Source organism: Lepidochelys olivacea (genome assembly GCF_965140295.1).
Source record: "Lepidochelys olivacea isolate rLepOli2 genome assembly, chromosome: 2".
In the NCBI taxonomy this organism is placed as follows: Eukaryota; Metazoa; Chordata; order Testudines; family Cheloniidae; genus Lepidochelys; species Lepidochelys olivacea.
Window position 1 is genome coordinate 186,714,683 of NC_140412.1, and position 15,773 is coordinate 186,730,455.

A 15,773-nucleotide genomic window follows, 5' to 3' on the forward strand; every position below is an offset into this window, starting at 1 on the left:
CACCGGATGAAACGGTAACTACATTATCTCCCTCCCCACCAGGTGACTTCCTAGAGTTCCAGGAGCTTCTAAGGAGAGTTGAGGGAGAATTACACATCCCACTGGAGGACATTCAAGACTCTGTGTAAGCTCCTGGATATCCTACACACCTCAGCACCTGCAAGAATAGTGCTCCCAACTAACAATGCCATATTGGTTCCAGCCAGAGCTGGATGGCATACTCTAGCCACATGTTCTAGCCTAAAGGAACTAAGAAATGTTACTGTTACCAACCAAGGGGTCAGAATTCCTCTTCTCTCACCTTGCTCTGAACTTGCGGATGGTTCAGACTGCTTCAGAGAGGACCAAGCAGCAACACCCTCCATCTACTGGGGGCAAGGAATGGAAGTGCCTCAATCTTCTGGGGAGGAAAATCTTCTCTTCCTCCAGTTTGCAATTCTTGATTGGCAATTATCAAGCACTATAGGCTAATATGCCCTAGTATAACCTGCTTCCAAACCCTTGTCAAGGAAGGGAAACTCAAAGCTAGAACTGCCCTCCATTCGACAATAGTCACTGCTGATACCTCCTCTGGGGCCATGGCCACAGCTGTCATGATGCATAGGGAATCCTGGCTTCATGCTTCTGGTTTTCCTAGGGAGATCCAGAACACCATCAAGTACCTCCCCTTTGAGAAATCCCATCTTTACAACCACAAGACAGATGAGTCTTTACATACATTGAAAGATTCTCTGGCTGCCCTCTGCTGGTTGGGCATATGCACTCATGCCCCAAAAAGGAAGTTCCACTCCCCGTCATCCACACACAGGTACAGGTCTCCTCAGTTGTATCACTAGAGGCCTTACAAACCACCACAAAAATGCCATCTTGCCTCGTTGGCTTCCTCGTCTCAAACCCAGCCTGAGGCCAAGAAGTATTTTTGATACAAGCTCAAGAGCTGCCAGCCACAGACCTAACACCTTGTGACCCCTCTCTCTTTTATCACTCGTGGAGTGCAATACTAATGGACAGATGGGTGCTTAATGTCATCCGCCACGGCCATACAATCAAGTTTGTCACACTATCTCCTCCAAACCCTCCCTCCCTCATCCCCCTTTGGGGACCACTGTCATGACAGTATTCTCGCCCAAGAAGTGCATTGGGGAGCAATTGCATTGGGGAGCAATAGAGCACATTGCTCTGGAATTTCAAGGAACAGGGTTCTACTCCACTTACTTCCTGCCCCCCTCCCCCCCCAAAAGGGCAGTTGGAGACCAATCACCAACCTCTGCCACTTCAATTGCTTCATCTGCAAACTCAGGTTTCACATGGTACTGCTGGCAGTTATAATTCCATTCCTAGAAAAAGGCATGTGGTTTACGGCTCTTGATATGAAGGACACTTACTTCCATGTTGACATTCATCCCACCCACAGACGTTTTCTCAGATTTATGGTGTGTGCTGACTTCCAGTACTGAGTACTTTCCTTCGGAATAATTACCGCTCCCAGAGTCTTCACCAAAGTATTTTCCATAGCAGCAGCTCACATCAGGTGTTATGGTTTTCTTGTTTTTCCATACCCCGACAACTGGCTCCTGTCAGCCAAGCCCTGCCGGGAAGCCCTTGTATCAACCTCCAAACTACTCGACTTCCTCGCTTCACTTGGAGTCAGCGTCAACATTGAAAAATTGATCCTTAACACTATGCAGTCACTAGACTTGATTAGGGCTACCATAAATTCTATCATGGCGCTGGCGTACCTGCCCACAGACAGGTTTGGGGTGATGAACACCATCATATCTCACATCATGAACAACCTACATATACCAGTCAGGACTTGCCTGTCTCTTTTGGGCTACGTGGCTTGCACCTACATGATTCCTTTTTGCAAGACTTCATTTTTGCTGCCTTCAGACGTGGCTCCAGTCTGTGCACTTGCTGAACTGCCACTCTGTGGACCTCAGGCTTGACATTTCTGGCCAAGGTACTGTCATCCCTTCTGTCATGGACAGACCCACATCACATGCTCCTGGGAGTTCCCTTTCTTTCCTTCTCTCAGAGCAGAATTATCACCAACATGACCCTGGTAGGCTGGGGAGCTTGTATGGACAACCACACGGGGCAAGGCATGTGAATGCATTGTGAATCCAGGATGCACATCAATATCCTGAATCTTTGAGCAGTGTGAAAGGCATGCAAATCCTCTCTCCCACTCATTCACTCTCATCATGTCCTCATCTTGTCAGACACCACCACCACGATTTTCTATATCAAGAAACAAGAGGGAAGGGAGATCTTCGGCTCTCTGCACAGAAGAGATCAATCTCTGCAAAGCTATAGTGACTGTTACAAGATATATCAAATAATATGAATTTAAGGCCAACTAGAATAGTTTATATTTTGGTAACAGCTGAGTAGCCCTGTCGTCCTTGTCAGTTCCCTTTGACAAAACAATGTTGATACTTTATTCTGTTATTAAAAGATTTCATTATTCTGCTGTCCCCAGACTTCTACATATCCCTCATCGTTTTATAATGAAAACATCATCTTGCTCTGTGTAATAATGTTACTTTGAAAACAATAGATTTTGGAAAAGACCTTGAATTATTTGTGAATATCAAGGTCAATTGTAGCTGCTTATTTTCTGGTATATCTGAATGCCTTTTAAATCACATGTTGCATGTTCAAAATTTGGCAGTTTAAAAGCTCACAAGTACCACTACCTCAAGATTACAGCATATTAGTCTTATTTTAAAAACTTTCCATTGATTTCTATCAGTCACATTGATTTTTTTTTTTAAATTTGAATTGGTGTTTAAGACTTCATATGGACTTGGTCTGTAACATTTGCTCTGATCTTTTTTCAGTTTATTTTCAAAATTGGCCTGTAAGATCCAACTTGACCAATGACCGCAACACACCTTAAGTGGGGGAAGGGCATTGTCTGACTTGCTGGGGAAAGGGGTATACCTCTTTAAGGGCAGGGGCATAAATGTTGCTTGAGGATGCTGACTCATCCCTCCCAGCTGACTGAAAGAGGGCGGAGAGTGCTAGGTGCAAGCAGGGCAGGGGAAGCCCTCTTTTACTTGGACCAAGCAGAGCAGCACCCATCCTCTGAACCTTGAAAGTGGTAAAATACCAGATTTGGTCAGGATCTGCTGTAGGCACTCTGCTACCTACTCCTTTCTTGTGGGGGCTAGGAAGGAATTTTTCCCTCACCGCCAGGTTGGCTAAGGAAAAATGGGGGGATTATTTTCCCCACTGTGAGTTTGGGTGGGGCTTCTTTGTGGCGAGCATGGAATGGAGGTCAGACTATGATGTCGCAACTCATTCTGTAAACGAGGGGCAGATATCCAGTGCAGGTGCTCCGTAGGGAAGGGAAACAGTGATCAGATAAATGGTTTGGTGAAGGATTTAAAGGAGGTGTTTGTTAAAGGGGCAGAAACATGGAGGTTTGTGGCTTCTATAACTGGAACGGCAGGGAGACTACCTTCCCCTCCTCCTTTATAGCCCACCTTACCCTTCATTTGAAGGGGTGGGAATGGTAAGGGCCCAGCAGTGTGTTGGGTGGGACCAGGTTGGAAAAAAGGGGGGCACTGATGGAAGCCCCCCGGGTAGATATTGAAATGATCATGGAGTTACTGACACTGTGTGTACACTCTTTATCTGCCAGGTACTCCCAGACAGTTGTTAATAATGTTGCAGCCTCATTAAACCACATCTAGTGTCTCCTGGCCTTCTTTCGGTATAGTCAGACAATTGCCTATTTACTTTGCCCTGAATTTAATCTCATGATGATAGAAGCTAGTGTTCTGTGATTATGTGCTTGATCTGTGGCATACTCTTCTTCCAGCTATTAGAAACTGTCAAACTCATTCTGTGCTTGTTGTTGCTTTCAGTTGTTCAGCCTGTATTGTAGAAATATACAGGACTTCACAGGTGCCAGGTGACTCATTACATACTGTGTATGGTATAATAGTCATGGGCAGCAAGAACAACTCAGGACAGTCAGTCCATGCTAATTGCCATGTCTGGATTTTAATTAGGTACCCAACTGTCACTGAATTTCAATGGGGTGTTGGGTGCCTAAAGGCTTGTCTACATGATGGGGTAATGCACTGTATGGGAATGTAATTTCTAAAGCGTACTAACACGTTGCTCATGAATTGATCCATGTCGATACTGCTAGTGTGCTTTAATGTGGTGTTTGAAGTAGTACGTTAATGCACTGTAATGAACCTTTAGTGCACACCAGCAGGGTCTACATTAACCTACTCTGCATAACACATTATTGCGCTTTAGAAATCATACCTTCCTAGAGTGCATTACCCCACTGTATAGACAAGCCTTGACTCCCTTTCTCTTTAAATAGTTCACCTGTATTGATTTAAAATAAAGTTGCTGAGTCACCAAACTGCAGTGAGAGAAATGACTGAAATTTGAATTCTTTCAACCCATTAATTCTCCATTTCCTTTGCAACTTAATTCTATTCATTGCTTGCTTCCTGAAAATTTGATACCTTGTACAAATGAATTGAACATGTGTATTATTATAGAATATCAGGGTTGGAAGGGACCTCAGGAGGTCATCTAGTCCAACCCCCTGATCAAAGCAGAACCAATCCCCATTTTTTTTTTGCCCCAGATCTTTAAATGGATCACTCAAGGATTGAACTCACAACCCTGGGTTTAGCAGGCCAATGCTCAAAACCACTGAGCTATCCCTCTGTACGCTACTCTATGTTATGGCAACATTCTCTATTTAAAGTTATGGATCAGCTTGCATAACTCCTGCTTTCAGTAACCTCCAAGTTTCTGGAAAAAATATTATTTAGGGTTCTGGTTTCTTGGTCCCAAAATGAATTGTGTGTGTGTGGTATTTTGTGTGTGAAAATTGTTTGGCCGTTTTGTGGTATCCCAGAATGGAAGAGCTGTTTTTGTTTTGTCCGTTGTCCACCTCCCCCCCTTCACATCCTGAGGTAATTTTTCAAACAATTTAACTTCAAAACTTCATATATACTTTAGATATTATCCCCAGTTATTGCAAGTTCCTATACTTAGTGAAGAAATTTTACTTGGAAATAGTGAAATTAATTTAAAAATGAAAAATAATAAAATAAATTTGAAAACTGCATGCATAGACATGACTCCACCAGGGCTGCTAATCTCAAGATGACCAGATGCAGTGTTTCAGCTGTACGCAGTAGGCTAAATTATGGCCAGGAGTAAGTGGATTCAACTCAGCTGATTTTTGTGGAATTATACCCTGCTGAAAAAGGTGCCCAAATCCAGAGTGTTGCAGATGGAAATATATACAGGTGTATTTATTTTCATGATTCGGTACTCAAATGTCTGTGTATATATACGTGTGAAAAATGTGAATTTTACATAATACTTGAAGTAAATGTAATACATTTATAGAAGCCTTGACAATTTCTGTAAACACAGATTTGAAGCTTTGGATATATGCAAATGCTGTTGTATGTCTTTCTAGAACTTGGAGCCTCCCTAAAGATCAGTGGGGGTTATATTGTTAATAAATTCCAAAGACACAAAAGCATAAATACACAAAAGGCTGGGGGAAAGTTGCAATTCCTATAAAAAACTATAATTAAATTTTGACTTCATATATTATAAAATCTTAAATGTAATTATTTTATCTGAGATTTAAAATTTCTTATTAAACTAGGTATTGTTTCATATTCAGTTTATGTATTTGTAAGATTATAGAGTAATTTGTGTGCATTTTTAGTAGAAATCTGTCCAATATTCTTTTTAAAGTCCTTGCAGCTTCATATATACCCTGGAATAAGAACCTTTACAAATGTAAAATCTTACTATTACTTTTTAATCGCACTGGAAACAGTTTTATTTTTTATAAAAATTGCTTTCTCATACAATATTTGCAACTCAGACTGCAGTATTGTTCTTTTGACTGACAATATGAAAGTCTAGCCTGTTTTCACAGTCAAAGCTGAAAAAAATGCAGTATGTATGTATTAACAGTGGAAAATTTAGAGTTAAATTTTAATAATCAGCTACTTCTGGTATCATAATTTAAGAAATTTTAGGTGGCCATTCATCGTATTGTTTTAAAAAAGACGTTAAAAATTGGCTTCATCTACAGCCTGTTTTTAATACTATTTTGAAGTTACGTTGTTTCCCTGAGTCAGAATCCTCAGTGTTAATCGCTACCATTAACATTTATTTCATGCAGCATTAAGTTTATAAAACTTAATCATGTGATTAGATTAATGGATGTAAAAGGTTTTTTTTTTAAATGGTGATGTTTACAATTACATTTTTAAGACACTAAGAGTTAAATCAGTGTCTTTTCTTAGTTAGAACTGAAGTGTATTCTCCCAGTTCTTGTGTGAGGACTGAGTACTGTTTCCATGGAAACTCCTGGAATAGTGTGTGTTTCTTCACTGCCCTTCCTCTTGCATTCTGATTTGCTTACATATCCATACACAGAAGTATTCTTAATCACATTCTCTTAAATGGTGGTTGAAAGGAAACAAGCATGTTGGAGAAAATTTTCAGATACACAGTTACTGATATTTTCTAGGTTTTTGATTGTAAATGAAAGTAGAGGTTTAATAGTGCTATAAGTTGTTTTGGTTAAACAAAAATATTTCTGAAGTCATACTGTCGTTAGGAAACTAAAGTAAACCCCAGAATGTTCAGTGTTTTTACATCAGCTGTCGCTATAAATGCCATTTGGAAAAACATGTTTGCTTTGATATGATAGTGAATGTGTCTTCCCCCAGGAGATTCTTTTTAAATATAGTTCATTTTATAGGGAACAGTTTGCCATTCAGTGTACACCAAGGTTAAATAAACATTAAAATTCCTGAAATAAAAGCAGTGCTGTGATATTTTTTAGAAATGGCAGATTACAGTGAAGAAATATTTGCTAAATTGGCTTATATCATTGTTATGCAGCTGCGTGTCAGCCTCACCCATCTTGTTTATGATATGAACTACAGGTTTGTTTTTACGTGCATTGCAGGGCTCTAGATAAATCCAACTTTTTCTACTAAATTAATTACAAAATGGTCCCAGTTTGCTTCTGGAATTCTTTTTTATTAAAAAATTAATTTAAAAACCAAGTGCAGCACATCCTTTTGAGAATATTTTAACTGTTAGCTGGAGATGAGTTTCTGACTTGACTGAACAAAAGACAAGCCCTTGTATTTTTGGGGTACGTGTGAAAACCCTTGAGCAAAGTATGGGTATGAAATTTTTAAAGGGTTGAAATTGTGGCTGCAAATATTGTGTGTGGGGGAATGAATTTATATGTATGAAGAATTTTCACCTTTTCATCTGGCAGTGGCTACCAGAAAATGATGTCACCTTGAAGCTGATTGGTTGTTTCAGCACCTAGTGCAGGGAAGAGAGAGGAAGATGCCGGCACAAATCTCAGTGGTGGAGCTATGGTGTTTTCTGACAGTTTTGGATAGAATCTTTGATTGGTATTGAGAATCTATTGTGTGTGGCCATGTGAGGTATTGGGAGCATCCTGGTGTGAGGGGAATTAAGAGCTATCAGAGGAATGAGGCGGTTGATCTGCAAGCGGATCTGTGATTGTAAGTTGCAAGATCTGGGTGGAAGGAATAAGACGGAGTGTTGGTAGACACATTATGGGAGGATGTGTAGCAGAAAATGCATGCATGAGTAGAGGAAAAGGGAGAAGCATTGCTCTTGGATAGCCTGGAATGAACTGAAAATTATATTCATTTTTGGGAAGATGATGGACAGGACACATTTAAACTGTGCAGAGAATTTTTCTTTTTGTGATGTTGAATATGTAGGATTCATTTTTGTGTTTAATACTGTAATAATTGCGAATCCAAAGGCAGTATTGTATAAAATCTTGTGGTGTTAAAATGCTTTTTATTTTTCTTTGTCATCTGTTTCCCATGCCATAGACAAAGGGCAAAATAATTAGTATTAAATTTTATTTGATCTTTTGGTAAATTTCTGTGAAAAGTGCAGCAGAGCAATTTTTAAAAAAAACCCTCTGTTCTCCTAAGTAAATTTCTTTTATGCATCCTTTTGTAGATAAAAGCTTTGATGATGAGGAGTCAGTGGATGGAAATAGGCCATCGTCAGCTGCTTCAGCTTTCAAGGTTCCTGCACCTAAAAAACTCGGGAATCCTTCAAACAGTGCAAGAAAACCAGGTTCAGCTGGTGGGCCTAAGGTTGGAGGTAATATAAATCTACTCACACTCTGATATGCTTTTCCTCCAATCCTGACATAGCGAGCACAAATCAAATAACTTTGGAGGGTGATTGTTTATATACAATTAACAAAGCTTTATTAATGAATTCTTGGTTTTGCTTATTCAATGGATGCAGTACTTTAGCTGCTATATATGTGGGTATATAAGCATACAGTTAACACATAAAGGGCTACAAATGTTTATCTGTCATAGAATGGGTGTCATAAATCAAATGAACATGTTGAAGGTGGAAATCAGATTGATGAAAGCTCTGAATAGATGTGTGGGTCTCTGTTAACTCCCAGGACAACCAATTATTGCAAAAAACATGCTTATAAAATCTGCAATAGATTTGTAGAATTCAAGTTGTAATGGAGGCCCACACCTTTTTCAAATGGTTGAAGAACCTTCATGTACCTCAACAAAACAGAGGGGCGTGTGTATCTAGTACACCTTTAGAGTTTTTTGCCTTCTTAAACTGGCTACGATAACTATGAAGTATATTGAAAAACAGAAAAAGCTGGGCAATATACAAAACTGTTATCATGATTTATGTGTAATAGAAGTAAGCAGTACATAGCTTGTTCTTATTATGTATGGAAGTTAATCATTTTGGTTAGAGAAATGTGTTTGTGATCTGTGGTATCAGACTCATTGCATGGAGTTCATTCCAATTCTGTATCTAAGATCTAACCAGAAACATAATTATTACTTTTTTTCAACCATTTTATGTAAGAATAAAAGTGAATATTTACTGCTAGAAGGATGACAGTTGTCATATTTGCCCACTCATGTATTCAGTAAATGATATAGTTTGGGAAAACATTTTCCATTTCTGCTTTGAAGTACCTGAAAATTAAAAGGATCTGATTTCAGCCTGCTGAGAGTGAAATTTTTTAATATGCCAGTTTTTAGATATTAAAAGCTATGAATAGCTAATTATTTTTAATAGTGTTGGTTTTTTCAGATAAGCATCACTGTTTTGTTTGCTAGAACCTGTCTGCAAGATTTTTTTTCAATTCTAGGTTGCTCATCTAACATTGTTAAATGTGAACTGCCCAGTGAAAATGAATTAGCACTGATATATGATTTACATGTACTCACCAACCAAGTTGTGAGGTTCATTAGCATACCAATAAGATACAACTAATGTATATATTTTCTCCCTTCCAATATAATCTTAGTACTTTCTTGTTCACTGAAGATATTCCCAAAAGATGACATCATATGTACTGGCATAACAGTTCAATTTACGATGATGTCAGAGTGAACCAGGAAGTACGTAAACAAAAGGATTTCACACTTGTTTTATTTTTTAAAGTTGCTTAATATTTACCTTTTTTTGCTGAATACCTTTCTCATGCTGGTTCTTGTGGACATTTCGTATGGGTATCTAGACTTAATTAAAAATTTAGTTTTTTAGGTCCTTTGTAGGTCCTTTTTATGATAAACTGATTTTTAAAAGGAACAGGTTTGTACATTAAGAGCATTGGACTATTTTTTTTTCTTTTCAAATGTTACACAGATGTGGTACTAGAACTGAAGTTTTAAGATCCAAATTCCCTCCGTTGCAAAGTTCTTACCAAGCTTTTAAAACTGTAATTCTATTAACTATAGCCACTCTACTAGTATAGTAAACAGTTAACCACTCTACTAAACTATCTAAAACTTCATCACAGAAGAAATATTAACTATAAAATAATAAATTTTAAATCGCTGAAACTTTATTTTGCTTTCTTCCTTTTCCTGATTGACTGCCACACTTTAAAAAACAAGTTACAGGAAATTAGACTGTACAAAAGTAATAGCACTAATTTATCAAAATTGAGACATGTCAAAAATAAATGTAACAGTTACTTTGCTTTATATATTTGCCTTTTCTATTGGTCTTCCTTTTTCAGTTCTGGGAACCGTAAAGGTGTTTCTTCTCTCTCTTTCTGTATAGAATCATAGAATAGAATAGAATATCAGGGTTGGAAAGGACCTCAGGAGGTCATCTAGTCTAACCCCCTGCTCAAAGCAGGACCAGTCCCCAATTTTTGCCCCATCCCTAAATGGCCCCCTTGAGGATTGAACTCACAAACCTGGGTTGAGCAGGCCACTGCTCAAATCACTGAGCTATCCCCCCTCCGAGCTATCCCCCTCATACCTATAGTCAAGGTTTTGAATATGTTTTTAAAAAACTGTAGGCTGGCATATCTGATGGAATAACTTAGTCTTCTCTCAGAGAAAGATTATACAGTTACTGGTTTCAGAGTAGCAGCCGTGTTAGTCTGTATCCGCAAAAATTAAAGGAGGACATGTGGCACCTTACAGACTAACAAATCTATTTGAGCATAAGCTTTCGTGAGCTACAGCTTCATGGATGAAGTGAGCTGTAGCTCACGAAAGCTTATGCTCAAATAGATTTGTTAGTCTCTAAGGTGCCACAAGTCCTCCTTTTCTTTATACAATTACTGTGAATGCAAAAATATTCCTAGTACACACATACTGTTCCCATTCATTTCAGGCTGCTAAAGATGACAGAGGTTCTTGGCTTTTTTGGTTTTGTTTTGGTTGTGTCTTTTTTACTGTAATCAGGCTAAGGATTTTTTGTCACCTTGGTCATGCGAAAAGGAAGTGTTGCCTCTAAAAGAAGAAAATTAGCCCTGGTCTACACTACAGAATTAGATTGATGCAAGGCAGTTTACATCAACCTATGTCTGTAAGCGTCTACACTAAAATGTTGCTCCCGCCAATGTAACTCAACCATTATGCCGACTTAATAACTTGACCTCCACAAGAGGCGTAGCACTTAGGTCGATGTAGTTAAATTCCATTACCTGTTTGCACTGCGTGGAGAGCTCACATAGCAACTGCCCAGCTGACCATGCCAGCGCCACGTAGCAAACGCCCTCCTACCTGGAGTACACAGAGGTAGTGGATCTCCTGGGTTTGTGGGGAAAAAGACTGTGCAGGCATAGCTCTGATCCAGCAGTAGAAATGCCAATATCTACGAGCAGATCGCTCAGGATATGGGGAGAATGGCTACAACAGGGATATGCAGCAGTGCACATGAAAATCAAAGAGCTGCAGCAGGTGTACCAGAAGGCAAAGGAGGCTAACAGTCACTCTGGAGCAGAGCTGAAAACATGTTGCTTCTACAAGAGACTGCATGCCATCCTTTGGGGAGGCCCAACTGCCAAGAGCCCTTGGATACTTCGGGGGGGCCCCTGTATTGCACAGTGACGAGGAGGTATTGGATGAGGAAACGGAGGAGGAGTATGGGGAACAGGTGACTGGAGGATTCAGTGGTGTGGCAAGCCAGGAACTCTTTCTGATGCTGGAGCACTCGAGCCAGTCCCTACCGTACAGCACTGGCAAGCCTGATGTAGGGGAAGGAACTTCTGGTAAGCATGCAGTTTGCTTTGATATTGCAGTTCATTTACTACTTTTTAATCAGGGTAGAAGATGTAGTGAAATAATCAATAGAGGTAGACTTGCTATCTGCTTCTCGTTCTCCGATATAGTGAGGTAGAGGGGGTCCTGGAAAATAGTTTGTTTATGCGCACCAGGATGTCCCATGAATCCTCAAGGAAACTTTCCTGGAGGTAGTCTGCAATCCTCTGCTGAAGGTTTTGGGGAGGGCTGTCTTATTTTTTCCACCATGGTAGGACACTTTCCCAAGCCAGTCAGTAATTACTTCAGCTAGCACCATTTCAGCACACAGGCTAGCAGCATATGGACCCGGTCTGCGGCCAGATGCGTGCAGGGGGTGTTCCCTTTCAGGAGTTACCCTTAGGAGTGAGATACCAGCTAAAATCACCACCACCTGTGGAAAACGGTGCCAGGATTCAGTTCAGTTGCCCTATTCCACATATGCTGGTGCCCATGTGCTCCCCCACACTTACTGTCCCAAATTGCCCCCTTCTCCCTGAGCTGTACTCACTATGGCTGCAGCTGCCACTGTGCTCTATGAATCCCAAGTGCAAGTGAGACTGTAGTACTTGTAACTTTTGTGGATCAAGGGGAGTGAAAACACTCTAAATAGTACCTCTGTGCATTGTGTCTTTTTTAGCTGGAAATGTGGCTTTGAGGGGTCTCGCCATCCACACCAGTGGAGTGGTTCAGCCAGATAAGGAGGAAAAGAAAGAGAGCATGGGATGATATGTTCCAAGAGATCCTGCTTGGAGGAGCACCCTTCTGGACAGAATGGGAAAGGAGAGTGCGGAGAGGAGAAACGTGCTGCAAAAGGACAGATGCAGCAAGATGTGACAGTGCTTCTCAAGACCGGACGGACATGCTGGAGACTCTTACAGACCTTCTGGTCTAAGTGACCTGTGGTGGTCATCTCCCACTGCAGCCTATCGATAACTGCATTCTGGGACCTCCCTATCCATCCCACCCGCCCCATATGTTCCAGGGCCGCTGCAGTACCACTACCCCTCCATCCTGAGGAAAGAGTACAGACAATCACAGCCACACGTACTCTGACCTGAGAGAGAGACTGTTGGTGTATTGTTTGAAATGAGAACGAATGTTCTTTCCCTTTCAAAGGTTCTTTTCCCTGTATTTACATAGTTTCGTTCAGTTACAATTGTTTTTGTTTGCATATGTTTGGAATAAAAGTTGGTTTATGGAAAATTAATTCATCTTTATTAGTTGACAGCATAAGGTGGCTTGGGCTGACCTCATTAAAAGATAATAGCAATAGGTGCATTCACAATATTATGTTATCACACACAGAGCACTTTTTACAAGGTTTGTACCAGGGTTCTAAAAAACAATGCCCAGCAAAGCACACTACAACAACAACACGTTACTGTGGCTCACTATTGAAATCATCTTTCAAAGCCTCCCTGAGCTTTATAGCTCCCTGTTGAGCTCCTCTTATAACCCTAATATCTGGCTGCTCAAAATCAGCAGCCAGGCATTCCACGTCTGTGCTCCACCCTGGTGGAAACATTGCTTCACAGTTATTATGACACACACAGCAGGCAGCTATAACCATGGGGATATTTTTTTCACTAAAGTCTAATTGCGTGAGTAGACAGTGCCAGTGCCCTTAAAAACGGCCAAAGGCACATTCAACAGCCATTCTGTACCTGCTGAGCGTGTAGTTGAAGCGTTCCTTGCTGCTGTCGAGGTGGCTGGTGTACGGCTTTGTGAGCCACGGGAATGAGGGGTAGGTTGGATCTCCAAGGATCACTATTGGTGTTTCCATATCCCCAATGGAAATCCGCCAGTCTGGAAAGAAAGTCTCTGGTTGCATCTTTCTGAATAGCCCTATGTTTTTAAAAATCATGTGTAATGCACCATCCCTGACCATCCCACATTGGTGCTGGTAAAACATCTCTGGTGATCCACCAGTGCTTGCAATGCCATAGAAAAGTTGCTCTTTCTGTTGATGTACTCGTTGGCAAGGTTGTCTGATGCCAAAATAGGGATAAACATGCCATCTATCGCCCCATCACAGTTCAGAAACCCCATTGCTGCAGAACCACTCAGAATGTACTACACTTTAAGTGTTACAGTCCTTTGCAGCAAGACCCAATTAATGGGCCTGCACATTTGCATCACAGCAACCCCCACGATGGATTTCCCAACTCCAAATTGATTCCGGACTGATCGTTAGCTATCTTGCGTGGCCAGCTTTCACACAGCGATTGCTTCTTCACCGTGAGTGCAGCTCTTTTTGGTATCTCTGTGCCGGAGGGTGGGGGCAAGCTCTGCACACAGTTCCTTAATGTGTCCTTGTGCATCCAAAAGTTCTGCAGCCACTACTCGTCATCCCAGACCTGCATAATGATGCGATCGCACCAGTCTGTGCTTGTTTCTCGGGCCCAGAACCAGTGCTCCACCATCTGCAACTGCTCCAAATGCCAACAACAACCTTGAATTGTTTCTTTCTACATCTGTCAGCAAGGCAGCCTGCAAGGCATTGTCATAGCCCTCGCGGCTTCTCTGGCAACTCTTAAAATGCTGAAGGACCAGGCGTGTTGTGTTCGTAACGGTCAACAAACCACTGAAGAGCAGTGCTGGATCCATGCTTCTCACAGAGATGGCAGATGCATGGGTTTGTGGAGCTTTTGAAAGAAGATGCAAAACATTATGGGATGCAGATAATATGGGATGGAGAAAACAGCAACATTGGCTGTTGAAACCGAGTTCCTAGTCACCCTTGCGTGACTCATTTGCCACCATGAGGCTTTGCAAACCATTCTCAAAGCAGCCTATGCCAGATAGTGGTAACTTGCATAGTGGGATAGCTACCCATGGTGCACTGCTCTCTGCTTCGCTGCAAGTGCTGCTTGTGAGGATGCACACGACCGGCAAAAGGACCTTAGCATGGATATGCAAAAGCAATTTAATTATTGCGGTGGCTGTGTGTCGACGCAGCTTAGGGTGACTTAATTTTGTCGTGCAGACTTACCCTTAGTAATAGTAGAAGATTTAATCTGAGGATATGTGTAACTGTCTCCTTTTTCTTTATTCTTTGGTGACATGAAAAAGAGCTAAATTTGTCACACAATATCTGAGCAATAGCCATAGTCTCTTTTCTGCAGCCCACTCTCTCCCACAATTTTGAGACATATGAGCTGTTGCCCTCCTTTCTACAGTTTAATGTTCTAATGTACCCCATGTCGGCTGCGCCTCCTCCTCCAGCTTGCCATCAAATCTTCTGCCTTTATGGCAGTAGTTAGTGTTGGTTTGCTTTGCTTCTGACCACTTCTTTTGCGAGCTTACTTCTATATTCATTTTTGCTTCTCATCCTCCTCTCCTGGATGGGGTAATTAGCAGTGTGGGGGTTGTCAGCCCACTGATTCTGGCACGGCAACCCCTCCCTTTCAAGATTCTTCAGCCCGTCCCCCTTCAGCATGGCTGAGCTCTCCTGCGAACACCAAGCTAAATCAAAGTGGTGGTCCGTATGTGAGGCAGCATTCACCAGCTCTTCAGTAGGCAAACTATGTCCTATCTGTTCACAGAAGAGCCCTGCAACAGGACTGGGATCCCGCAGGAACCACTACCATAACAATGGGAGCGGGTAAAATCTACTTTGTTGCAGGTGGGATAGGGTAGAAAAAATAGACTGAGGTAATTTGCGGGAAAACACCTTAAAACTTTGTAATACTTAAATTCAGATGAGGGCTAAAAAGAAATTTTATGTCTATTATAACAGGAGTTATATTTTTACATAGTTTTTTTTACATAGTTTAAACACGATTTGTTTCATTTTTTAGTGGTAAAAATTGTGTCTGAATTCAGTGTGTGTGTGTGCGCGTATGTATGTGTAATTATATATATAAAAATAAAAAGACTCCTGGGATTTTTTTTTAGCAACCTCTAGCAAGAGCACTTGAGTTTTTATGCCTGTGACCTGACTCTTGTCCCAGCAAGTTATGTCTTTTATTGGAACCAGTGGCAATAGGTTTCTTTACTACTTCCAATTGATTCATTTTGTCTATCTTCACTTGGTTGTAATCAAAGGCTGCATGTCTAATGCCCCATAAGTAACTTGTTTTTCATGTGGTAAAGCTGTGAGATCTCTTGGACCCAAGTCATCTCTCTGTGCCTTAGTTTTTCTACTAA

The 15,773-nt window shown here is 41.0% G+C and overlaps 1 protein-coding gene across 36 annotated transcripts in view; it reads left to right on the forward strand.

Moving 5' to 3' along the window:
• Nucleotides 1-15,773, forward strand: part of CLASP2 (cytoplasmic linker associated protein 2) — a 265,493-nt gene that overhangs the window by 84,531 nt on the left and 165,189 nt on the right. For 27 of the 36 annotated variants that reach the window (XM_084618633.1, XM_084618647.1, XM_084618644.1 and 24 more), the window contains one exon: nucleotides 8,044-8,190. In XM_084618633.1, coding sequence (XP_084474759.1) covers nucleotides 8,044-8,190 — 147 coding nt within the window. Of the gene's footprint in view, nucleotides 1-7,378; nucleotides 7,569-8,043; nucleotides 8,191-15,773 lie in introns of those variants that run through there. The other 9 variants (XM_084618652.1, XM_084618654.1, XM_084618657.1 and 6 more) reach the window with 1 other exon arrangement.